Below are 25,652 nucleotides of genomic sequence, written 5' to 3'. Positions count from 1 at the left end.
AACCGTTAGTTGGGTACAAGCGCCAGAGGAGTAAGGCAATTATCTGCCGAGGGAAGCGCCCTGATGATATTGTGAGCAATGAGAGTCTTCCCGGAGATGCTGAAAATGTGAGTGACAAAAGCGGTGGTGTGGATAAGCCACCAAATCCAAAGCGGCAAAAAACCGGAGGAAACGAGGTATTTTCTGCTTCACCTTATTGAAACAATTGCCTAGTAGTGGTGTCTAAATTGCTTTGCATATTCCATTTTTGTTGATTTTTGTTTCTTCTGTTTTTCAAACTATTTTCCCATAGGGTCGTAGGAAATAGGGCATCGCCTGCAAGGCTGTTCAAATTGAATAAAGAGTTGGTTTCTAATCAAAAAGGTGTTATTATTGGAAAAGAGTTTGGAGGCCTGCTGGACCTTGCAGCGAACAGCATGCCTGGCGATCTTAGTCAATGGATAATGAAGCATTATGATCCAGAGATGTCACAGATAGTTATTCCAGAGAGGGGGAAGATTCCAGTGGATGCTGCGAGTGTTCGGAGGATATGGGGTTTGCCAAATAGGGGGAGAAAAGTCTGTTACGAAAACCGCCCTGAGATCACAAAGGCAATGTTCAGGATTTACAATATCACTTCAAAGAATTCACCATCTCTCACAGCATGGTGCAAGATGATCAAAGATATGGCAGGAGCTCACGATGACGACTTCCTACGTGCATGGTTGTCTCTTGTCTTCTCTTGCTTCCTTGCACCATCTACAAGTTTAAGCATTTCACCAAAAAGCTTCCCTGCGGTCATGGATGTAAATGGAATAACTGAAACCAACATATGCCAGTTTGTGGTTGATCAACTAAAGCTAGCATTCAAATCAGGTCGTGCCAAGAAGGCCGTTTGTTGATGTGTTTTCCACCTCGTAGTAAGTCCACCTACCTTTTGAATCTGTATGTTTCCTATGTGCTCTATGTTTTCTTAAAAATCATATCATAACTCAAACTTTATGTTTTTCTTATCCGGAACTCAGTTGCTGTATCTAGACTCTTTGGATGTTGATGAACCAATTCCCAGCTTGGTACCAAGAGTTTCAGTTTGGAATTCAGATTTGATGGCAAGAGTTATCAAGAAGGACAGGAAAGCTCCCGGGGAATATGGGAAACTGCGGGTAAGCTATTTTTTGTCATCACATCTGTATTCAGTAATTGAATTTTATTTGCTTTAAAAGGCATAAGGTTAGGCAAATCTAGCTTCTCATAGAGGAGGCAATTGAATTATAAGGTCCAAACAAGTACAAAGTTTTTGTGGTCATTTTTTTTGTTATCTTGTCACTATTTTTGTAGCTGATGTATAAGATTTTGTCAACAAGTAGGCAAGTCCAACACATTGCCCGTAGCAATTTGTATATTGGACAGTAGCAAGTTCAAAAGTACTTCATGAACCAACTTTGTAGTTTTCTACTCATTTTGTTTACCCTTGTTTGCAACTGCCTGCAACAGGTAGGATTTTTGCTGGGGCAGTTATAGCAGCTGATGTCTAAATTTTTTAAGAAAAAATAGGCAAATCCAATAATTTCACCATAGCAAGTTGCACACTAAACATTAGCAAGCTCATAGTTTTTTATGGCAACTTGATGGTTTCCTATAATTGATATAGTCCTGCTAAGTTATATACTGAAAAACTAAGCGATTCTACATGCTAGAAACCCCATCCACACATGATAAGGAAATTTAGGCAAAAATGATGCCACAGTGCTTGACTTGGGTTAAAGCATGCATTTGTTTTTCTGTAAACTTGGCAACATGATAGGCTAGTTTTCCAACTAAAAATGGCAGTTAAATCAAAGCACTCTCACGAGCATTTTACAGTTTCTTTTTTTCTGTTGTCAAGCCAGTGCCAGAATTCACTAATTCCTTTTATCCCATCCTTTATTGTTTTTTTGCCAACCCAACGAGCAGCTGAAGACTGAGTTCTCACGGTGTGCGGATGATAGCTTGTTTGGTAGCATGGACCACGTCACAAAATTTGTAGCAGCAAGATTACCTGAGTCATATGACCAAAATGTAAGTTATCAAGTGCCTGTTATGCTCACTAGTTTTTCCATTTTTAATCTCAAACCAACATATTGTCAAGACTTATCATGTTCATCCATTTTTTCTACTTTCCTGTTGTTTGCAGAAACAAAAGAAGCTGACACGTATGGTGCACGAAATGTGTTCAACTATTTCACATGCAGTTGGGAAGCTTGGTTCTGGTATTGGGGGGATAGATGATGCGCAAGAGGGGACAAGCAGATCAGAGGCTGTTCATGTGGAAAAGAGGAGGCAAGAACCTACTAGGAGATCCAAACAAGCTCCAGCTGTGAGAGAAAGCTTATTGAGTGAAGAAGACTCGTTCAAAACTGACAGCGAGAAAGATGCAAGTGGCAGTGACGAAAGTGACTGGGACAGAGGGGGTGATGAAAGTGACAACGACGGCCACTCAAGCAATGATGATGGTGACGACTTTGTAGTTCAAAAAGCTGGATGCAACAACAACGAGGAGGGAGAAGCAACTTTTCAGGAGAGGGGAGCAGTAATGGATGAAAGCAAGGAGGATAAGGAGGACGAAGAGGAGGAGGAAGAAAAAAAAGATGAGGATGAAGAAAAGGAAGACGATGATGATGAAGAAAGCGAAGACAATGACAACGACAATGACAAAGACACGGGGGACGATGATATGCAGGGTGATGAGGAAGACCAGGATGACAACAATTCTGGTGGCAACAGTGGCAATGGCGGAAACAATGGAGGGAACGAGGATTCTGCAGGTGAGGAAACAGAGGCTGATGACGAGCAATCCACACTTCAATATTTACTCGAAGAGAAAAAGGATATGAAGCCAAAGGGGCTTGACGAGGCAGTTAGCATCTCTGTGAGAGATGTTGTTATGATGGACGAGGAAAGTTACTGCAAAATGCCACACATCCGCATGTTTGAAGTGAAAGAAATGTTGGATCTCAACGAGCAGCCTATTGCAGTGCTAGCGAGCAAAATTTTCCAAGAGCTATTGAGAAAAGAAGAAATGGAACTGGGGATGGCATTCAATCTTGAGGATGTCTGCCCCAAGTGGATTCGCAAGAAAATCATGAGGGAGATAGGGGCTCCACATGAACCCAAGGAAGTTGGTGTACCACCACTTCCAACACCAAAGAAGAAAAAGAGTGTGAGTTTCGTATCAGAGCCAACGGTGTTGACAGAGACAATGGAGGAACTGCGAGCTATGCGTGCCCAAAATGTTCAAGAACTGCAAGGTGGAAAGGAAACAAAGTCAGCCATGAAGAAATCTGGGCCTTTTCAGTTGCAACATCAGGCATTACATCATGCAAAAGAGGCAAGTTCTAGCACTCACAAGAACCAGCTTGAAACCAATACCGCATCAAGCTCAACAGCACGACATGCAGATCTCACCAGTGGCAAAGATACAAATGTTGCAGTTTCACCAGGGACTGTTTCAAAACAAGAACCAAGTGCCTCACAAATTCTAGCAAGTCATCCTAGGGAGGAAGCAAGTTCATATGATTTTCAGGCAAGTATTGCACATGCATCAATTCAACCCACAGCAGGAGGAGCAACTCAAATGAAACAGGATGCATCATTGCAAGTAAGCAGAGCAGTCCCTAGTACAAACCGTAGTGGGAGGCAACCACTAAGCAGTCTAAATGGTCAAGCACAAAATCTTGTTCTAGGGAATGGGATGCAATCAGCCACTGACATCCAGAGGGGCAAATTGTTTCATTACAAAGCATCACAACAGGTTGTACCATTATATGCAGGTCAGGAGAACATACCTCCAGTGTCAATCACAGGGGTTGGAGGGATGGAAGATGTCATCGGCGGCAACATTAAACCAAGTTCGGAAGCAAAGTTGCTAAAAGTTCAGGGCAAGTTGCCTGCTTTTATTCCTACAGTTGCCCAATCACCTCCCCATCCGCAGCTGAAGGATATCAATTTTAGTTATGCTAACAAGGCGGTCAGTCCACTGGAAATAAATGTGCTAGATGTCAGTGAGCTCTTGGCAAGGTGCGTTCCCCCATCTACCAACGATCTGCTAAGCAAGTCAGCAATTCATATTCCAGCAGAGATGGATGGACAACAGTTTCAGCATAGCAGAAGTGAAAGCTCAAATGTCTTTGTTAGTGAATACTGCCCAGCTCCAAGTTTTGATATTTTCAAATACGATTTTCCTACAGCACATGTAGATGATGGAGCAGATCGAGATGCCAGAGAAAATGCATTGGCTGACCATGAGTCATCGCAGTGCCAAGTAACCAAGGAGCCAGTCATTGAAATTATTGAAGATGAAAAAGTTGGTAATCTCGAAGGCATAGATGAAGGGTATGCACATGCAGAAGAACAGGCTATGAAGTGTGAGGATGAGTCCCTGCAGTATCAAGTACCCAAGGAGCCACTCATTGAAATAATTGATGACGATCATGTTGTGGATCTTGAAGGCATAGTTGGGAACATTTACCAGACACCTGAAAAAGTTACCCACAACCAAGTAGTAGTGGGACCAGGCAGTAATATTTATAGCAGCAGCAGCTCAGGAAAGATGGTCCCACAACAATTTGAGAGAAGGATTATCAAGCCACCTCCTTGCAAGAGGTCACCATTCTTGGACTATAATGAGAGGAAAGTGTACATATGCAAACCTGAAGTAAGCAGGCTGTATGCATCGGTTATTCTGCACGGGAGATTGAATGAAGAAGAATCACCAGATGTAGATACTAGGTATGAAATTTTTTATGATTCATTTTTTACATGTTTTTTCTAGGCAATTAAAATGCACCATTCAGGCAATTCAGGCTGAATTCATAGGCAAACAGAAGTAAAACAAGCAGGCAAAAAATCACCCCATGAAGAATACATGCTAACCAGAACGCACTTTCAGGCATTAACACATTTTTCCCATGCCTTATATATGCTAACTAGACATGCACTTTTTAGGTAGAAAGAATTCATTGCAAATTGTCACAACCCCAAGTTTATGTTCCTTAGGCAAAACAGGATCTATTTATAGGCAATCAAAAGTACAACAGCAGGCAACTTGGGTGCTAACTAGACATGCACTTTTAGGTAGAAAGAATTCATTGCAAATTGTTACAACCCCAAGTTTATGTTCCTTAGGCAAAACAGGATCTATTTCTAGGCAATCAAAAGTAAAGCAGCAGGCAACTTGGTTACTTTTTCTCATGGTTGTCCTTTTTTGGTTTCTCGTTTTTTATTGCAGCCCGAAGGTAATTGACTACAATGGATATGATGTGTCGGTGATGGAGCTTGCAAACTCTATGAAAAAAGAAGGATATGTCTTGACACATGTAATGGAAATTGGCATACTGTCCATAATGATGAATTTGCCTGCAGACTCCAAGAAGGTTGTCATGCCCCTGAGGTTCTCGGTAAGAAAAAGGACTAGGAGTCATTATTACTTCAGGTTCTGCATTTTTTTGTACTTGGTTCCTACTTGGTCATTTCTAACCACCTTGTCCCTTTTTGTGTTATAGACAAGGATGCTGCAGATGACTTTCCTCTCCAATGATATCAACAGCCAAGAGATTATTTCCCGATTCAAGAAATCAAATCACCTGGACCGGAAAGACATGGTAAGTCCATGTTTCTCGAATTTCCACTATAGTACTCTTCTCCCATTCCTTTTTTTCCACCCGCATGTGAATAGCAGAGTACTAGTTTTCAGGACATGCATGAAAGTTGCCAGAGTGCAGAATCACAATTAGCTTTTCCTCACAGCATGAGAAAACTTTTACATGCTTTTCATATCTCTTCAAGTTGCCTACAGACTATGTTCTTACCCTCAGCTTTTGTTTTCTGCACTTTTCCCCACAGATAATGTTTATTGTGTTAGAGAATATCGACAAGTCAAAGAAGGTTTCAGGCAACCATTATTGGGTCTTCAACGTGAATATAAGGGATCGAAGGTTCGAGGTGCTTGATTCATGGAGGACACTTCAGGACAAGACTCTAGATGTCTGCGCAAGGACTATGGTTGCTAGTTTTCGGGCTCTGTGGGAAGAGCACTATCCGAAGTCTCACATCTCATTAGATGACTTCACACTAAGAAACATTGATGTGCCAAAACAAACTAACAAGTAAGCATCAATTCCCAGACAAACTGCAAAACAAATTCCTAACAAATTCATACTTGTTTCATAGCTGACCTGAAACATTCTCTATAGATATGACTGCGGCATTTTTGCTCTCTCAATTGCAAATGGGTGGGAAGGAAGGAACGTTCCAAGATTTACAGCAGAGGATGTTCAAAGTATCAGGAAGCAATTGACAAACACGTGGGTTAACACCAAGCGCAACAAGGCTCCATGGGAAGCTGTATTGAAGTTAGCTTAGGTCAGTTATTTTCCATTCATGTTTTTTTACTGACTTTTTCTTTTTGCTCGCGTACAAACTGAAGTTTGCCAGCATTATTTTTACATGAATAATATTTTCATCATCGCCCTTTTTCCAGAAGTCATATGTAATTTTTTGAACATTCAAGGAGTTGCCTGAAACCATTCTGTAACTTGCAACAACACCAAACAGAATTTGCCTACCTTTCAATGGTGAAATGTAGTCATGGAACACCCATATTTTTTGAACAATCAAGGAGTTGCCTAAAACCATTCTGTAACTTGCAATAACAGCAAAACAGAATTTGCCTACTTTTTTCCATGGTGAAATGTAGTCATGGAACACCCATATTTAACACCAATCTGTTTAACTATAGTACCAGGCAATCTAAACATAATAATCACGCAATCCATTGTACTAATATAGTTATCCAGAGCACTTTTGAACCTTACAGGCTTAAAAAGCAAGTTGTCTTTTTTGCATGAAAGACAGTAATTCAAATGAGGGTAAACATATCATCGGGCATCTAGTAATTGCTCATTTTTTTGTCTTTCATAATCGAAACTCCATCTGTGTTCCCGCATTCCTGTGGTGTTCATCACGCCAATCTTGTGGGGCACAGTGCACTGTTGTGGTTGTAAGACCCACAGTAACTGCACTTGTTCTTCCTCTTCGGATGCAGCTCGAGTGCTGATTGCAACCTTTTCGACTTCGTTCTCCCTTTTGTAGTCGATTTTGGGGGGTCTCTAGGAACTCGGGTGTCAGGTGTAGTAGAACCACCTTGCGCTGCTGCAACAGCTGCACGTAGGGATTCCATGTTGAGTGGTTGGCGTGCATGTCCACCAGGAGGTTGCGCCAAAGAAGATGAGACTGGGGCAACATGTGCTTGTTGCACAGTAGTAGAAGTTATATACAGCCCAGAAGCACAAGCAATTGTTGCAGAATCTGTAGGGAATGCTGCAAGGCCAGCATTTGTAAGACGACTCATGTCTGCTCGTGTAGTAACCATGGATGGTGGTGCATCCCCCCTAAGTGGTAGTGCAGGCCAGTAGGTTGTTTGGGGAGCCCTCATCGTTGTTGGTTCAGGCTCTATGGTTAGTGTTCCAGGTCTGAACAGTTGTCGCGGAGCCCCCCTCAGTTTTTGGCCAGGCCCACTGTTTAGGGTCGGAGTCGCCAACAGTTGTGGTGCAGGCCCCCTGGTTTGTGGCGCAGATCCCATACTCTGAGGTACAAATCCTAACTGTTGCCCTGCAGCGAACGAGCTTGGCACCGCAGACCCCTTGTGCACTGGCGCACCCCCAACTGCTGTGTGTGGATGCACACCCTGCCCCATACTGTTTGTAGGTAGTGATGTTGCATTTTTTGGCTGTTGGGCAGAAATAGTTTGACGCTGCCTAGCACTAGCAGGGGCTTGCGCAGCTTGTGGTGGTGCGTTGCCACTACTCGCTGAAGCATTTGTCATTGGTGGCACAGGACCACCAGCTGATGGCGGTGGCCCACCAGTCGGTCCACTGGGAGGGGCTGCTGTTTTCTTTTTCCTTGACAGGCTGAGATTCTTTATTTCGTGACGCGCTCCACGCATATGCTTCTTTACAATATTTGTCGTAGCATCCGATGCACTAGCAACCTTAGCAAGTCCACCAAAGTCCATCATCAAGTTTGCATGACGGAGTTCTTTCTTCGATTGTTCCGGCAACTCATCAGGCTTATCCTCAACAGCAGGCGGTGCATCCGTGATTGGTAGAGGTGTCCATCTTCTTTTGATGTACTGCGTTGGGATTTCATCAACCCCAAGATGGTTGAAAACCTTCAATATATGGCAGCAAAGCATCCCATCCCTATGAAACTTGCAACACTCACATCTGTAGTCTCCAGCACTAGTTTCAACAGTCACAAAATAGCTCCTAGAACCATACTTAGCAACCCATTCTTGATTGGGGTAAAGCTCATACAAGTGTTCACCGTGGGGTCGCACGTTGTACCTTGTAGTCAACTGAAATTCATCGCGGAATTTCTCGTACAAGTCTCTAGTGTATGAATTGTAGGCTTGCTTTTCAATTGGGTAAGATGACCACATTTCACTTTGCAAATGTCCTGTCCTGTAATCCTTCGCACCCTCTCGAACTAGTATGTGTGTTTGGATTTTCTGATATTGCTTCACGAAGTTCAAGATGGACTTGTGTGGGTTCACATAATGCTTAAGGACAGCGTTGAACCCCTCACTGCGTTGTGTTGACTGCAAGAAAGGGAAGAATTGATGCTTGAAGTAACAGGGCACCCATGTTTCTCGGTACTTGTATAGATTCTCAAAGTGGGAGTCAGTCATAGCCTCATACTTCATCATCAGCTCACACCAACCTGCCTCAAACTCCTGTGGTGTAAAGCTAAAGTCAACACAATTGTTGAAATCTTTAGACAAGTCAGGGTTTCGTCCCAACAATGGCCCAAGCTTCTCTTGTGCTTTCTTCATAATATGCCAGCGACAACAGCGGTGCACACTTGTAGGGAAGATTTTCTTAATTGACTGCGCCATTGCAATGTCCTGGTCGGTTATGATGTTGGTTGGCGCTACTCCATGCATTGCTTCAAGGAAGGTTTCGAATAGCCAATCAAAACTAGAAGCCAACTCTTGCCTAACGAAACCACAGCCCAACATAAATGATTGCCCATGTCTATTAATTCCAATAAACGGCGCAAAGGGCATGTTGTACATGTTAGTCATGTATGTTGTGTCAAAGGAGATGCAATCATGATAAGCTTCCACGTATGCCTTCCTTGCTGCACCATCGACCCAGAAAATATTCTCCACTCTGTCTTCTTCATCATACTTTATCTTGTAAAAAAAGTCTGGATCTTCTCTTTGCTGATCTTTGAAATATGCTACTGTCTCTATCATGTCGCCTTCTCTTGTAGCATCCTTGTTCAAGACCGTCTTCAGGTTTGTAATGTGCTTAGTTCCATAAGGCACAATTAGCTCTGTCCCATAGAAGTCTGACATGATGTGCATCATGCGCCCTGCATTCAATGGAGTCAAAATGAAGTCAAAATGGTGGTCAAACCCTTGTTACCTAAGAACAGTACAAAAAAACAATTTTGATTTCTTCCACCAACTAACACAACTAAGAACAGTCAACTCAGGTGGATATTTTAGGCATTTTCATCCTAATGTACAAGCAACTAACACAACAAACATGCAGGTAGGCAGGTAGAAGAAATAGAAGAACAAGCTTCATAAAACCAGTCAGACAAACTTATTTTTGGGCTGTGGTTTGTACTAACATGCATTTGCACAAAAGGCAGGTAGGCAGGTAGTAAATATACATTGAGCAACTAACAGACAATTTATAGGCAAGTCCATCTACCACATTTCACAACAAAGACAAGACAACAGAGGCACGACCCATCGCGTTTGTTTTCTGATCAAGAGCAGGCAAATAATACTTAAAAACAAGGCAAGTTTTAATGGGTAGCAGACCTTTTTTCATAAAAAACAAGCATGTTTGTGTGCTTAGTCTGGCAAATCACACACATGCTGCAAGCAAGATGGATACAATACTTGGGCAAGTCTGGGCAGTTAAAATTGTCGGAGAGAAGGGTAATATGGTTATAGACATGTTGTCAAGTTGCAGTTATGTAGGTGGGTAAGGAATGCCTTTTCTTCTGGTGGGATACCTTGGTGCGATCTCAAGTACTTAGTCAAACTTGGTTTGTCAACTAGTGGATGGTTGTGCTCGCCAACAAAATATATCACTTCCCATCTGCCATCTATCAGTTTGACAACCATCTTAGCTTTGCAACCAGTTTGCACTATTTTATCTCTCTTCCGCTTCTTGCTCCTCTTTTTGGTTTTATTATCATCATCAAGAAAGACAATATCCTCGTCTTCATCATCATCTTTTGTTTGCTCAACGATATCATCCAGCACAGGAATTTTTTCTGCCCCTCCGTCATCAGCTTCAGGCTTTCGAAACTTGTTGCAAACAAACTGTTGTTTTATCAACACTCCAGTTTTCACAGCCTTCCTTGAAGTATTCATTTTAATTGAAAAACCAATCTGCAAGGCATATGCATTGTAGTGCTCTTTTGCGCCTTCCAAAGTGTCAAACCTCATGCCCACATGAGGCTCCTTCGGTTGTGACCAAGCCTCTTCATCATTTTCAGCACCAAAGCCTGTCAAACCATTACCAACAGTCACACTTGTATCACCCGCGGCATCCGTGCCATCAAGGGTATGGCCGTCAGTCTCAGATTCTTGCGCTGCAGGTGCTTGCTCATCTGTCTCCACTGTTTTTGCCACAGGAGCTGTGGCATTTTGCACTATATGAGGAGTAGGAGAATCACCGGTTAACTCAGGATTTTGAGCAGCCTGTTGTGTAGAGTTCACTGGATCACCAATATCCATATCATCTGGTTCCTCATTTAGGTCAATCATCTTTTTTACAGCCTGTGCAACATTTAAACCAGAAAAACCAAAGCTAGTTAGTTTGATGTCAAGCAAGTAAGAAACTAAACCCAGGCAATCACAACTGAATGATAAGATAGCATTTTTTGTTGTTGTAAGAATGACTTCAACACAGAACATTTTTTGTTGTTGCTGAAAATCACAAACTGAATGATAAGACAGCATCTTCTTTTGAGCATCTGTTTTTTGATTGTATCATAATTTTTACTAACCTTTTATCATTTTAAAATGCAGGCAACTCATACATATGCATGGTTTTCAAGGATCTCAAGGGGGAAGCAAGCTAGATGCCAGAGAATAGACATTTTTTTGGAGTGTTTTCAGCATGGATTTCACACCAAAAAACAGAGAGAGCAGCAACATGTTTTGTGTCAGAAAAAACTTAAGAATAGCAGCAGTCATGGGCAACATATGTTTGTCCCTTTTTATGTTCAGTACTTTGTTTTTCTCTTAAAGTTTGTACTGGGAGCAACTTTGGTTATCACTGTCGTTGTGTAGTCGCTTTTCCAAGTAATCTGTTTGTCGAGGTCGTGAATTGTTTCTTCGTGCTGCAACTGATACATCCATTTTATAGTAGTTATATAGGAAATTTCTTTTGCCATTTCTTTTTTGCAGGATCAAAATAGCAATATATGTTGCATCCACCCGCATTGTTCCCCGCCAATTGCAAGATCACAACAACAACAACTGTTGTAGGATCATGCAACCTACACCTTATTGGAAAGGTAAATTAAACCTCACTTTTTTTTGTCACTGGTGAATAAAAGTACCAACGATAAACCATTTGTAGTAGATTTTAGCTTTTATACATCACTTGCTTCTTCACAATAGCTTTCTTGCCTACCTCTTTATTCCAAGTTGCTTTTCCATCAGCCATGAGTTGCATGTTTTTCACAGTATTACTTGCCTAGTGTTCATTTTTTTTACAAGTTGATAATGCAAGCAATGATTTTTTTGCCTAGGTTTACAATGCAAGTTGCTGCAGACAATATTTTTTTTGCCTAACTTCATACAAGTTACGATGCAAGTTACTTTCTACAACCCATCAAACCATCAGCCATGATGTTCATCCTTTTTTTTCTACTTGACACATGCTTACAATCAGCAGAAGCAGGCAGATGATTCAATAATCAACATAGGGTTAAAAATCGTTCATATGAAAACAGGACGAAACACAGATGGAGAAAATCAAGAAGCGGCTCCATTTTTTTCTACAGAAGATGCTGGAGAGGGCTGGGGCTTGGGGAAGGTGAGCAGATCTACAACTTTTTACCTCTGAACTTGCCTGCTTCTGCTGCTTCTAGATGTGTTTAGATCAACAGTTTCATGGACGCCGTCCGTATTGCAGGCTTGAAGCTTTTGAGATCTGAGCAGGATGAACCTTGCCTCTTTCTTGGGGGAGAAGAAGATGTCTCTCTTTTGGGACGGCTGGAAGGGAATAGGAGGGGAGGAGAGGTGGGGATGGAGAAAAGTAGGATGGAAAAGAATCACGTGAGTCGGGGTGGTGGAGCAGGTTGTGATCGCGGGGGAACGTCCCCTTTCTGATCGAGGGGGGACAGAAACTTACCTTTTCGGGGCCTATCAGGGCAGGCCGCCAGGAAACGCTAGGGAGCACACGGCTGCTCCCTAGACGCGTCCAATTGAAAAAGGGAAAAATTGGCTCTTGCAAATCTTCATCTTCATCTTCTTCATTACTATTAAACAATCAAACAAGAACTTTTTTAAAGGCACCCCGTAATTAGTCCCACAACAACACACAGACTAATCAGCACCACATAATTAGACCCACAATTCTTAATCTAACAGTCCTTATTAATCTACTACTTCTATCGTGTGCACTTAGTAATTTTTCATGACTGACCATACTCCACCATCCACCAGGAGAGAAGTACTCGAACTACTATCCCTACAATCACGGATCGGGAGTCGCCCACCACGGCCGACGCTGCCGCGCCCAACCTCCACCGCGGCCGACTGCCTCCACGCGAATTCCCTTGCGAGGCTCTCTGGCGACCACACCGCCTACTCCAGAGGCGAGGAGCTTGCCGGCGTCCAGCTCCTCAAGGAGAAGCGCGCTCCACCGCCGACGCTGCCGCGCCCAAATCCCACCGCGGCCGACCGCCTCCGCTCTCTCGATGGGGATCCGCTGCGGCAGTGCCAGGACGTTCACCATCGCCACCGCAGTCTGTTCACCGCGGACGCCACATGCCTGCACCCCACGGCCGGCCACCGCGCGTCTGGAGCGCGCTCTTCCGCCTATTCCCAGTGTGTCGCCGCCGGCTCACCCGAGCGCGCCGCTGATGGCCTTCGGTGCTATCGCAGGCACCAAGACCGTCGCTGTGCTGGTAAGTCCTCTCCCCCAGCTGGCGTAGCGCCCGGTTCTACTATCTCTCTTCCATGTCGTTGCAACACGGTCTCTCCTCTGTCGTTGCTGCTGCCGCCACCGTGTTTCTCCTTCCTGCTTTTGCCACTGTCGCTGGAGCTAGCCAAAATGGATCAAACATAGGTGAGTTAAATTGGGGGTGCATCTTTTATCTTGCTTGATACAATCTTCTTCAGTTGTCTTCTGATTTCAGTCACATACATTGCCATGTTCGTTCTAGCACAGCAGGTGTTCGTGTGTATGCCTATGAAATGATAGCACATGTGGTTTCACGCATGTAATCCTCCTTTGTGTATGCCTATTCGTGATTACCCTTAGCCAGTAATTCATGCTAAGTAATGGTCTAGGCTTAGATGCTTGAGCCAGTAAACTTACTGGTCAGAATCTCAGATTACTATTTAGCCTTTTCTCAGCAATTTGGAGACATGTCGGCCTTGTATCCTTATAATGAAAGGCGGATGAGATTGTTTGTAGCTATTTTTAATGGTATCCTTTGCTATGTTAGGTGGCTTGCTTGATTTAAATATGCTATGGAGGATTACATAGATAATACTCTGCTTAATTTCTTTATTTTGCTTCCCTTCTTGGCGGTCTTCTAATACAAGATGCATGTTTGAGAAAAAGACTCACAAAATTGATATGAAGAAACAACAACCAGAACTTGCTTCAGTAATTTATTCTCCACAAGTGTGTCCTGACTCCTGAATCATTTGTACATTACTAAATTCTATGCTTATTTGTTAGCACCAAAATGACTAATTCAGTTCTGGTACAATCTTAATACTTGCAGGGAAACCGATCTTCATTAGTCATAAGTAGAGATAAGAAGACTGTTAAGTTTATGGCAAAGTCATGTCATTATTAAGTCTTTCTTCTTATTGGACCAGCTTAGTAAAAATGATTTCAGTTGTTGCCCTAAATTCGATAAAGGTAGTAATGTGTTGTAGATACAACCACTTGCATGAACAACCAGAATGGCAATAATAAGTGCTATTTATTCATATCAGCTTACTTTAAATAAATATGTCTTTCATGGAACAGTATGTGTGTGATGGATCTTTTCAAGTTCGATTCATGTTCAATTAGGTGCATATTTCGTGAGAAAATCCCGACGTCCAGCTCTTCAAGGAGAGGAGCCTGCCACCGCCGACGCTGGCATTGCCATGGGTGCCCATCCTTGCTGTCCGATGGAACCGCTCAGACGGTCATACCGCGGTCGTCGTCAGAATCATCCGAGTTGATTTAACCAATGTATGTTTGGCAGACCTTTCATCTTTTTAGCAATTGCATCAAACAAGGAATATACCATAACCTATGTTTTTGCAACTTGACAGTTTTGAATCCTCGCTGAATAAGCAGGAAGTTGTATTTGGAAGCTTTCTTGGACTTATATCGTAATCATGGTATATGGCTTGATTGTCTCATGTGGTGCTTGCATGGTATGTGTGTGATGATTTTCCTGAAAGGCAGAAGTTTTATCATGCTATGTTCTTTCAACTTATGTGTAACATTTTGGTTTTCTTATGGACTCAAATCTGATATACTAGACCCAAACCTTTATCCTTCTTCCATTATACACCTAATCTTGTCTGCTCATCATCTAGATTTAAACCTTGCCATTATACACCTAATCTTGTTCGCTCAACATTTGGAAAGCTAGAAATGAGTCCATTTGGGTCGCCCCGTTGGGCCAAGTTTTGTGTCCGGATGATCCAAACGGACAAAATGAGTCTTTGCATTGGAGTTGCTCTTAACGTTTAAAACGTGCATTACACGTGCACACTTACTAGTCCTATCAAATTGCCCAGCACACACTAGGGACATGGTGATTATGACCATTTGGCGAATATGACAGCTACGTGATATTACTCATGGAAAGGGCGAGACCCCGGTTCAAGCTACTGTTGATTACTTGGACAACTATTACAAGTCACTTCATTTGGCAAGGAAATTTAGTATGGAAGAGATATTAAAAAGGAAAGATGCCAATATCAGAGGATGGACGTGTCGTGAGCAGAAAATATGCACCAACCCCTGTTCCATGGCCTCGCCCACCAACAGGCTGGGTAGCCCTATCTGTTGATGGTTCTTTTTCAAGCCATGATGGGCGTGCTTATGCTGGAATGGTACTGCGGAACGGGGACGGGACTACGATCTTTGTGGCACATGGATACATTTTTCATTGCAATAACGCCCTTGAAGTGGAAATTCATGCAATCATGCAAGGTATGGCTTTGGCCATTCAACATTCAGACATGCTGGTGATAGTCCAATCGGATTCTTCGAATGCATTGGCAACCCTCACAGACGCCACACTTTCCAGATCAGCCTATGGTCATCTTGACGTAGAGATTAAAGCTCATATGGTTGCTAGGGAGTTTGTTCCTTGTAAAATTGGTCGAGAGCAGAATAGTGTAGCTGTCAGGACCCCGACTCGATGCCACATCGATCTAGCATGTAACACCTCATATCACTTTGCGGCCTCACGCACGGTATTCCCACGGGTGTCGTCTTACCTTAGCCCGGGACCGTTTGCGCCTTTTGGCACACGTATATGATAGTGTCGCTAGCATCCATATGGTAAGGAGCCCGGGCTGACATGGCTAGTCGTAAACTCAAAGTGGCACAGACTTACAGGGACATGCATCCATGACCCAGCATCAAACGTGTCGGTCAGCAGCGAGTGAATCCGGACTGTAGCACTGGGCTAGCAGGACTCCGGTAAACCGGGCTGTAGCGGGCTAACAGGACTCCGGTATCCATCGCGTGCATTTCCCCGAAGGGACAGACACAGGAACAAAGAAGGACACATGCCGGCCGGCCTAAGTGTTCCGGAGCAGTAGCAAGCTACCAAGGCTTAGTGGAGACACTAGGAGACATTTTCCGGTAAGAGAGGCTACTAAGAATAAACAACTAGATAGTCAGACCCCACACATACCAAGCATTTCAATCGTACACACAATATGCTCGATATGTGCAAATACAACAAGGCATCACAACATGACTCTACAACACAAGTACTTTATTTAAGGCTCAGGGAGCCATACATAGCATACACACAAGTACGGGTCACACGACCCAGCATTCAAGTCATACAGACATACAAGCCAACAGCGGAAGTAACTTGTCTGGGTACAGACAACTAGTAAAATAAAAGAGGCTTGAGAAAGCCTGTCTATACTACGTGGTCCTTCACAAGCTCAGGATCACCACCTGGGCCTCGGTCTACTCATCGATGTCAACGTCTACGAAGAACCCATCAGAAGGGGTTGCAGCGTCTTCTGTAAAATGTAAATTATAGCAACATGAGTACAAAGGTACTCAGCAAGACTTACATCAGATCCTATATACATGCATATTATCAAGAAGGGTTGGTGGGGTTATTGCAGCAAGCCAGTTTTGACTCTTGGCTAAGCTATCCTACGATACACCAACTTGAAATGATTTTGCGCACACGAGTCCACTAGTCACCACTTCAATACACCACCGAGGATCCACCTCCGTCATCCTACGAAAGAGCCATCCCCGGCACTCACACTTATCTTGAGATTTTTAGTAGTATCCATTCACTTGTCTATGAACTGTATAGGCAACCAAGTAGTCCTTTACCGCGGACGCGGCTATTCGAATAGATTATGTTAACCCTGCAGGGGTGTACTTCTTCACACACGCTCTCACCACTTACCGCCGTTTACACGACATGTACTCGGCAACCTTCAAGCGGAAGCCCAACGTGGGTGTCGGCCACGACCTACCTAAACACCTAAGTCTCTAGTCCAGGTTTATCGCCTATCCAGGTTCCATCCGCAGGGAGTCCGGCCGAGGTTTCCCATACGGCCCCGAACGATGTGTACAGGGTTCCCGAGATACCTAACGGGTATTCGGTACACCGTGCCACGTACCTACTGCATCACAGCCCACCCCTACGGTCAGCGCTGTCCACGGCCTCCAGTAGGCTACAAACACCAGAAACTACTTGCAACTCCTGGACAGAAGACTAGGGTGAATAAGAAGTCGAGAGGGTCCATTGGTTTCGGGCCCAATGCATGGTAGTAGCTGATTCTTAAATCACACATACAGATCTCAGTGCTTAGGGACGGCCTCAATGAAACAACCCACCATGTACTCCTACATGGCCTCTCATCGATACCTTTACCAAATCGTGTTCACCACATCACTCTCATTACCGGCATGATCATTTCACTCTAGCCCATCACCCAGATGGACCAGACCTGACACGACTCTAAGCATAGCAGGCATAGCAAGGTAGGAACAACACATACATATGGCTCAAACAACTCCTACACATGCTAGTGGGTTTCATCTAGTTACTGTGGCAATGACAGGTCATGCAGAGGAAATGGGTTCAACTATCGTAGCACACAGCAGTTTGAAACGTGTTGTCTTAATGCAGTAAAAGAGAGCAGGAGCGAGAACATGGGATTGTACCGATATGATCAAATGGTTGGTTGCTTGCCTGATGGGTCGATGCACTGATATGGTTCTTCGTTACGGTAATCACGGTACTCCTCAGAGGCAGAACCTGCCGCAAAGAGCACGATACACAAACATCACCAAACAATATGCAACAATATGATGCATGCATGAAACATGGCAATATGAGTGTGTTGGGCTAATGCAACTAAGACCAAATGGGTTTGAATCATTTTGAATCAAAGATTCAAGTTCAAACTCATAGATGGCCCTTTAAAGTGCTTTATTTAGTTCTGCTCTAAACATCAGGTTAACTTGCTTAAACATGCATGAAACCAGTACAGATGGATAGATTGGATTTTTCTGATCATTTTTCATATATAAAACTTTGCATTTGGAGCTACAGATTAATTCTTATGATTTTTGAAGTTTGGGTTATTTTCTGGAATTTATAAATCATTCTGGATTTATTTTAATTCCAGAAAAGGATTACTGCGTCAGCATGAGGTCATGCTGACCTCAGTAAGTCAACGGACTGGTCCAGGTCAAACTGACCAGTGGGTCCCGCATGTCAGCAGTTAACTAAACTAACTTAATTAGTTAAAACTAATCTGGGTTAATTAGCAGAGGGGGGCCCCACTTGTCATAGACTCCGGGGAGTCAAACTGGGCCCACCCTGGTCAAGGTCAAAGTCAAACACGCCGATGACTAGCCGCCGGCGAGCCCGACGCGGCGGTGGAAGTGGTTTTGGCCGTTCCGGCCACCAAATGAGGCGCGGAAGGCATCTAAGTGGAGCTGGGAACAAACGGCAGCTCTTGGTGAAGTTAGTTGGGGTCGGGATGGCCGAAATCGGCGCCAGTGACGACCTAGGCGGCCGCCGGAGTTCGGGTGGAGGCAAACTCGGGGCTAGGGTGTGCGGTGAGGTGCGGGGAGTGCATGGTTAGAGCCTACGCGGCGTGGTGAGTGCGATGGACAACGAGAGGTGGCCGGAGGATGGCCGGGAGCACGTCGGCCATGAGCTCCGCGGCGGTGCGTGCGGTTGATCCTCGTGTGCTCGTGGTGGTGCACGAGAGCAAGAAAGGGAAGGGGGAGAGGGTAGCCAGGCTCACGGCGATCTCGTGGGAGCAGACGACGCGGTCGGAGACGAGCTGGTGCGGCGACGGCGTTGAAGGGGATCTCCGGCGACGGCGGTTCGGTCGAGGTCCGTGCGGTGGCTTCGGGGCACGCGAGCGCTCGGGGCTCGGCTTGCTCGAAGGAGGGGAGGGTGGTGGAGCTCCTGGACACGACGGTGCGGCGTGGGGTTGACGGAGAGCGCGTCTACGGCGAGGGGGTGGCGGCGATGGCGTCGGCCACGGCGTGGGAGAGCGAGGGAGAGGAGCTGGGGCTGAGTGAGAGTGTCCTGGGGGTTCGGGGGAGAGAGGGGGAGTGATCCACGTCGAGGCTTGACGAGGGGAGCGGCGAGGCGGCGACCAGGTGCGTGGCACCCATGCGGTGCTCACCGCCGAGCACCTGCCTGCCTGCCCGGCCGAGCCAAGCAGCTCGCTGGCGCGGCAGCTGGGCTGGGCCGGCAGGTAGGCCGGTTAGTAGGCGCCAGGTAAGGTTTTTCCTATTTTCTGTTTTTGTTTTTATTCTGTAAGTTTGTTGAATTATCAAAAATACCTAAACAACTCCTAAAATCACCAAACTGCACCTGGTCCATAGTTGGAATATTTCCAACATGAAACATTTTAGTTTGGAAATATTTGAGCATTTGAAATATTTTATAATTTTTAAATGCCCAAATTCAAATACTTATGAATTAACTCAAAGACCTTAGGATGACCTAGAAAACTGTGCATCACTTTTGGCAGAGGCTCTGAACCAAGACAAAAATGATGGACATTTTAGAAGGGCATTTCAGGTTCATTGAAATTATTTTTAGTAAACCCTAGTTGTTTTAGAGGGGGCTGGGGGTTCTGTCATCCCCATTTCAAGTTTCTGATAAAAGGGTAAACATGATGCAACACTCTAATGCATGAACCAGCTAGGGTGTGACAACTCACCCCCACTCAAAAGAATCTCGTCCCGAGATTTAGGTTCCTCCGGAAAGAAGGCGGGGTACTCAAGTCAAAGACGATCCTCCCTTTCCCAAGTGGCTTCCTTCTCAGAATGGTGCGACCATTGAACCTTGAGAAACTTGATATTATGACGTCGAGTGGTACGCTCGGCTTGATCGAGGATACGAACGGGGTACTCTCGATACGTGAGGTTATCTTGAAGATCAAGCGTTTCGTGGTCCACTCCACGGATAGGATCCGAGAAGCAACGCCTGAGTTGAGAAACGTGGAAGACGTCGTGGACTCTGGAGAGATGCGGAGGTAGTTCCAATTGGTAGGCAACTTCTCCTCGTTTAGCAAGAATGCGAAAGGGTCCAATGTAGCGAGGAGCCAATTTACCTTTGATACCGAAACGATGGGTTCCCTTCAGAGGAGTGACCCGAAGGTAAGCCTTCTCGTCAACCTCAAAAGTCATAGCCTTATGTTTTCGGTCGTATTGACTCTTTTGACGAGATTGGGCTGTTTTCAACTTTTCACGAACAATCCGAACTTGCTCTTCTGCTTCCTGGATCATGTCCGGGCCAAAGAATTGTCTTTCTCCGGTCTCTGACCAGTTAAGAGGCGTTCGACACCTTCGTCCATAGAGAACTTCAAAAGGGGCTTTACCCAAGCTAGATTGATAGCTGTTGTTATAAGCAAATTCAGCAAATGGAAGGCATTTCTCCCAATCCATTCCGAATGAGATAACAGAAGCTCGAAGCATGTCTTCTAGAATCTGGTTGACACGTTCTACTTGACCACTTGATTGAGGGTGAAAAGCAGTGCTAAAGGAAAGGCGGGTTCCCATAGCATTTTGGAAACTTTCCCAAAATCGAGAGGTGAAGAGACTACCTCGATCCGAGTTAATTTCCAATGGAACACCATGGAGAGACACTATTCGGGAGATGTATAAGTCTGCTAATTGACTAGCGGTTATACTCTCGCGAACAGGTAAGAAATGGGCTACTTTGGAAAGACGGTCGACAACGATGAAGATAGCGTTATTCCCTCTCTTGGTCCTGGGAAAACCGATGATGAAATCCATACCAATTTTATCCCATTTCCATTCAGGAATAGCTAAGGGTTGAAGGGTGCCAGCAGGCTGTTGATGCTCTGCTTTTACATGACGACAGACGTCGCAACTAGCAATATACTGAGCAATTTCTCTCTTCATCCTAGTCCACCAGAACCTCTGGCGTAGGTCCTGATACATCTTAGTACTACCGGGATGAATGGTGAGAGGAGATTCATGAGCTTCCTTAAGGATCAATCGCCTCAGGTTTCGCACCTTGGGAACCACTAGACGATTCCCGAAGTATACGACTCCTTGATCATCAGTGGATAAACAATTCGCAACTCCCTTCTTGATGTTTCTCTTGATGCGGGAAATTCCTGGATCTACCTTCTGTGCTTTGATGATCTGATCCGTAAGGGTAGGTTTCGCCACCAAGGTGGAAAGGAATCCTTGAGGAACAATGTGAAGGTTAATTTTTCGAAATTCCTCATGGAGAAGCGGTTGACTTTGTTGTAACATCAGATTGTTACAATAAGACTTACGACTTAGTGCATCAGCCATGACGTTGGCTTTTCCTAGGGTGTAAGTTATTCCTAAGTCGAAATCTGTGATCAACTCAACCCAACGTCTTTGCCTGAGATTCAGATCCGGTTGGGTGAAGATGTACTTCAGACTTTGGTGATCGGTGAAGATTTCGCAACGATTACCGAGGAGGTAATGTCGCCAGGTTTTAAGTGCATAGACTACAGCTGCAAGCTCTAGATCATGAGTAGGATAATTCTCCTCATGTGGGTGTAATTGCCGTGAAGCATAAGCAATTACGTGACGATCCTGCATGAGAATGCAACCTAGTCCTTGTCGCGAGGCGTCGCAATAGATAACAAAGTCCTTAGAGAAATCTGGTGGTACCAATACGGGAGCAGATGTCAGGCGTCTTTTCAGTTCCTGAAAGCTGTGCTCACATTGCGGAGTCCACTCGAACTTGTTATCTTTCTTGAGGAGTTCAGTTAGAGGTTTGGCAACTTTGGAGAAGTTCTCGACAAAGCGGCGACAATAGCTCGCTAAGCCAAGGAAACTCCGAACTTGCTTGACCGATTCAGGTGGAGTCCAGTTAAGGACGGCTTGAACTCGCTCGGGGTTAACAACAATACCTTTACCAGAAATTACATGTCCTAGATAGGTCACTTCTGGTAACCAGAATTCGCATTTAGAAAATTTGGCATAAAGGCGATGCTCTCGAAGTTTTTCCAACACTAGCCTTAGATGTTCGGCATGTTCTTTCTCGTTCTTGGAGTAGATGAGTATATCATCGAGGTAAACCACGACGAATTTATCCAAATACTCCATGAAGATTGAGTTCATTAACCGAGAGAAGGTGGATGGGGCGTTGGTTAAACCGAAGGACATGACGGTGTACTCGTATTGGCCATAACGAGTAACAAAAGTCGTTTTAGGAATGTCCCCGTTCCGGATTTTGATTTGATGGTAGCCCAACCTCAAATCCATTTTAGAGAAGACGGAGGATCCAGCGAGCTGATCATATAGGTCGTTGATCCTGGGGAGCGGATACTTGTTCTTGATTGTGACCAAATTGACAGGTCGATAATCTACAACCATCCGGTCCGTACCATCCTTCTTCTTGACGAAGAGGACGGGGCAAGCCCACGGGGATGAACTAGGTCGGATGAAACCCTTCTTCAAGGACTCATCAAGTTGTTTCTTAAGCTCGGCTAGTTCTAGTGGTGCCATCTTATAGGGTCTTCTAGCAATCGGGACAGTTCCTGGGATGAGGTCTATTACGAACTCAACATCCCTGTCAGGTGGGACACCTGGCAATTCTTCTGGGAAGACATCCGGAAAGTCACGGACTACCGGAACGTCCTCAAGATCTAGCAAAGGACTGGCATTAAGAGAATATAGCTGTCGCTTGGCCACTCGGGTCAAGACATTGACTATCTTTCCCGAAGGATGTGTGAGTTGAACAGTCCTAGAGAAACAATCAATTTTGGCATGATGGGCTGACATCCAGTCCATGCCCAAAATGATATTAATATCCAAAGATTTGAGGGCTATCAAAGATGCGAGAAAAACGAGTCTGTCGACTTGAATTTCATTTCCATGGCTTACTCTAGAGGTTTGCCATTTGGATCCCGGGGTTTGAATTACCATAGAGGTGGGCATCTCACAGAATGTGGTGTTATGCAGACGAGCATAATTAATATGAAAGAATGAGATGCTCCAGTATCGAAAAGAACAGATGCCGGGTGGCAATTAACAAGGAGTGTACCGAGAACGACGTTGGGATCCTCTTGAGCTTCTTCAGCAGAGATACAATTAACATGGCCACGTGCAGCGGTGGCCGGCTTGGCGTAGAATGCTTTCCCTGTCGGCTTGCCATGGCCAACAACTTTTGCGGATTGATTGGGGTTGGTCTGGGGGCACTCGCGCAGATAGTGGCCTGATTCCCCACATTTAAAGCAAGTCACAGAGCTGGTACGTGGAGAAGCACTGTTGGTTGGACCACCATAGGGCTTGGTTGGTGCAAACTGTTGGGCAGGGCGAGGCGCCTGGAAGGATGGCCTCGGTGTAAACCTGGGTGGTAGGGCGGTGTTAGGCACCCACATGCGGCGCTTCTGTGGACCAGCACCGGATGAGGAACCCATGTCACGGCCATGCTTGCGTGTTGCTTCATAATCAGTCTGACCAGTCTCAGCACTGATGGCTTTGTTAACAAGCTTCTGAAAAGATGTGCACTCATGCAGACGGAGGTCGCGGCGAAGCTCAGGACTAAGTCCCTTGCGGAACCTTGCTTGCTTCTTGGCATCAGTAGAAACTTCCTCAGTTGCATATCATGCAAGGTTACCGAACTCCCTGCTGTAAGCATCCACAGAGAGTCGGCCTTGAGTGAAACTGCAGAACTCCTCACGTTTACGGTCCATGAGACCCTCCGGAATGTGATGTTCACGAAAAGCCTCGCTGAATTCAGCCCAAGTAGTGACATGGCCCGCTGGGCGCATAGCTCCATAGTTCTCCCAGCATAGACTGGCGGGGCCTTCAAGATGATATGCAGCAAAGGTGACCTTATTAGCCTCAGCTACTAGCGCAGAACGCAGTTTGTGAGTAATACTGCGAAGCCAGTCATCGGCGTCGAGAGGCTCGACGGAGTGGTGGAAAGTGGGTGGATGTAACTTGATGAAATCACTGAGTGATACCAAGTTATTCCTCTGATGGTGTGCGGTGTTTTGCTCGATGCGCTCCAACAAACGGTTGGTCTCCCGCTTGTTTCTCTCGGCTTCCAGCATAACTTCGGCCAGAGAGGGAGGTTGAGGCAGGTTTGTTCCCCCAACTCTGCTGCCTTCGCCCTGCTCTGGGGGAGCAGGGTTGGTGCGGGTGTTAACCATCCTAGAAAAACAAAACAAAGGTTTAGTCCAGGATGATAGGATTCTGACATAGAAATGTAGAATGTAACAGATAACTTGGAATGTAAGATGATCATCCGTATGACATGGTAGATACAGAAACTGCTTCTTTTATTCCATCGTCATACACACCATACAAGGTTTAGTACAGAACCAAACGAAGTACTACTACGGTGAAAAGAGGATTACATCTCATCGGAGGCATTCCGAGCTCCTATACATTATTTTTCTACACCTCCGGAAGGCGGTACAAGCTAAGTCATATCCCACGAGTCACGCAGGACGGTGGACGATACAACTAGTACAATACTAGTGATACTACTACTAACTCAGACAGCTCCGTAGTAGTCCTCATAGAAGTCACCTCCATAGCCTGGAAGCTCAACGTGATCATCCGGAAACAGTCGGTCCCGTGGAGCTTGTGGACCATAGGGGCTAGGATGAGGTCTTGGACCAATAAACGGCGGCCTATGGGGACCACGAGGTGGGGTGATGCCTCCTATATCACGCCAATCCATCACGTCTGGCAGAGCGGATCTCACAGGATAGAGATCTCGCGTATCCATATATCCAGCTTGCACAGCCGGTGCAAACCGAGTCAAAGTGGCCCAATGATCAGCACGGGTATTGAAAAGCTCTAGTCTCAAGGCCCGATTTTCACGGTCCTTGTCTTCAAGCATCTGTGCAGTGGTGCGGGTCCGTGAATCCTCCTGAGTGGAGTCAGCATAGATAGCCTGGAGATACCCTTGTGCTCCTGGAAGTGATGCTGGCATATACCGGAAATCAGAGTCCCGAAATAGACCAGTCTTGACTCGCATGATGGTCATCATAGAGTAGGCAGCATCCTGCACAGCCATCTCAATAGTAACCTCGAGTCCATAGGAGCAGTGAAGGGCCTCGGTGGATCCAGGATAAGATGGAAATATCCTGACAGTGCAAAGATATTGACTTTGATTAAAGTCTCAGAATTGCTCTTCGACCGTGTACTCAGGATACCAACGGTATCCTGCCTCAGTCATTACCCTGACCAACATGGCAGTATGGCCGGGTAAATCAAGACATCGAGTCAAACGAACCACTTGATTCTGAGGACGGGTCGCCATCTGGAACAAGATAACACAAGATATTAAGATTCCTAGCAGAAATTGGACAACATAACGGCTGTAAATGCTCAAAAAGGATTTTGAGGCATTTAACAAAGAATTTCATACACACTCAACAACATCATATCAAGGTTCTGGGTCCATCTTAGCAACATAATGGGGTAGTAGAACTGAACTAGGCTTGTATCCATCAAACCTATAAGATACTACGGATTAGTAACACGTGAACCTGATAGAGAGAAGAGATCCTAATTCCTTAACCCCCGGCGGAAGAATGGACTGACTCAGATCAGAATGTTATGAGATAAAGGAGTAAAAGAGCCTTACGTTCCATCCCACAAACAATTCCCCTATATATAACTAAAGCATTTCTAGACTCAACA

The 25,652-nt window shown here is 45.0% G+C and overlaps 1 protein-coding gene across 1 annotated transcript; it reads left to right on the top strand.

Moving 5' to 3' along the window:
• Window positions 1-12,692: 12,692 nt before the first annotated feature.
• LOC119321172 lies at window positions 12,693-14,794 on the top strand. The gene is made up of 3 exons (XM_037594974.1): window positions 12,693-13,185; window positions 14,310-14,474; window positions 14,558-14,794. Exons 1-2 carry the CDS (start codon window positions 12,693-12,695, stop codon window positions 14,462-14,464), a joined length of 648 nt encoding a protein of 215 aa, XP_037450871.1. The 3' UTR covers window positions 14,465-14,474; window positions 14,558-14,794.
• Window positions 14,795-25,652: the final 10,858 nt, after the last annotated feature.

The sequence above is a fragment of the Triticum dicoccoides genome, chromosome 6B, assembly GCF_002162155.2.
Source record: "Triticum dicoccoides isolate Atlit2015 ecotype Zavitan chromosome 6B, WEW_v2.0, whole genome shotgun sequence".
Classification (NCBI taxonomy): Eukaryota; Viridiplantae; Streptophyta; class Magnoliopsida; order Poales; family Poaceae; genus Triticum; species Triticum dicoccoides.
The sequence above is the reverse complement of the archived record's forward strand: the minus strand, read 5'-3'. Positions and strand labels throughout refer to the sequence as shown.

What these genes read in the sequence shown, in the direction of transcription:
- LOC119321172 (XM_037594974.1), top strand. Translation starts at nt 12,693, where the DNA reads ATGACTGACCATACTCCACCATCCACCAGGAGAGAAGTACTCGAACTA. An exon ending in CCAAGACCGTCGCTGTGCTG is followed by an intron (nt 13,186 to 14,309) that starts GTAAGTCCTCTC and finishes ATGTTCAATTAG; the next exon opens with GTGCATATTTCGTGAGAAAA.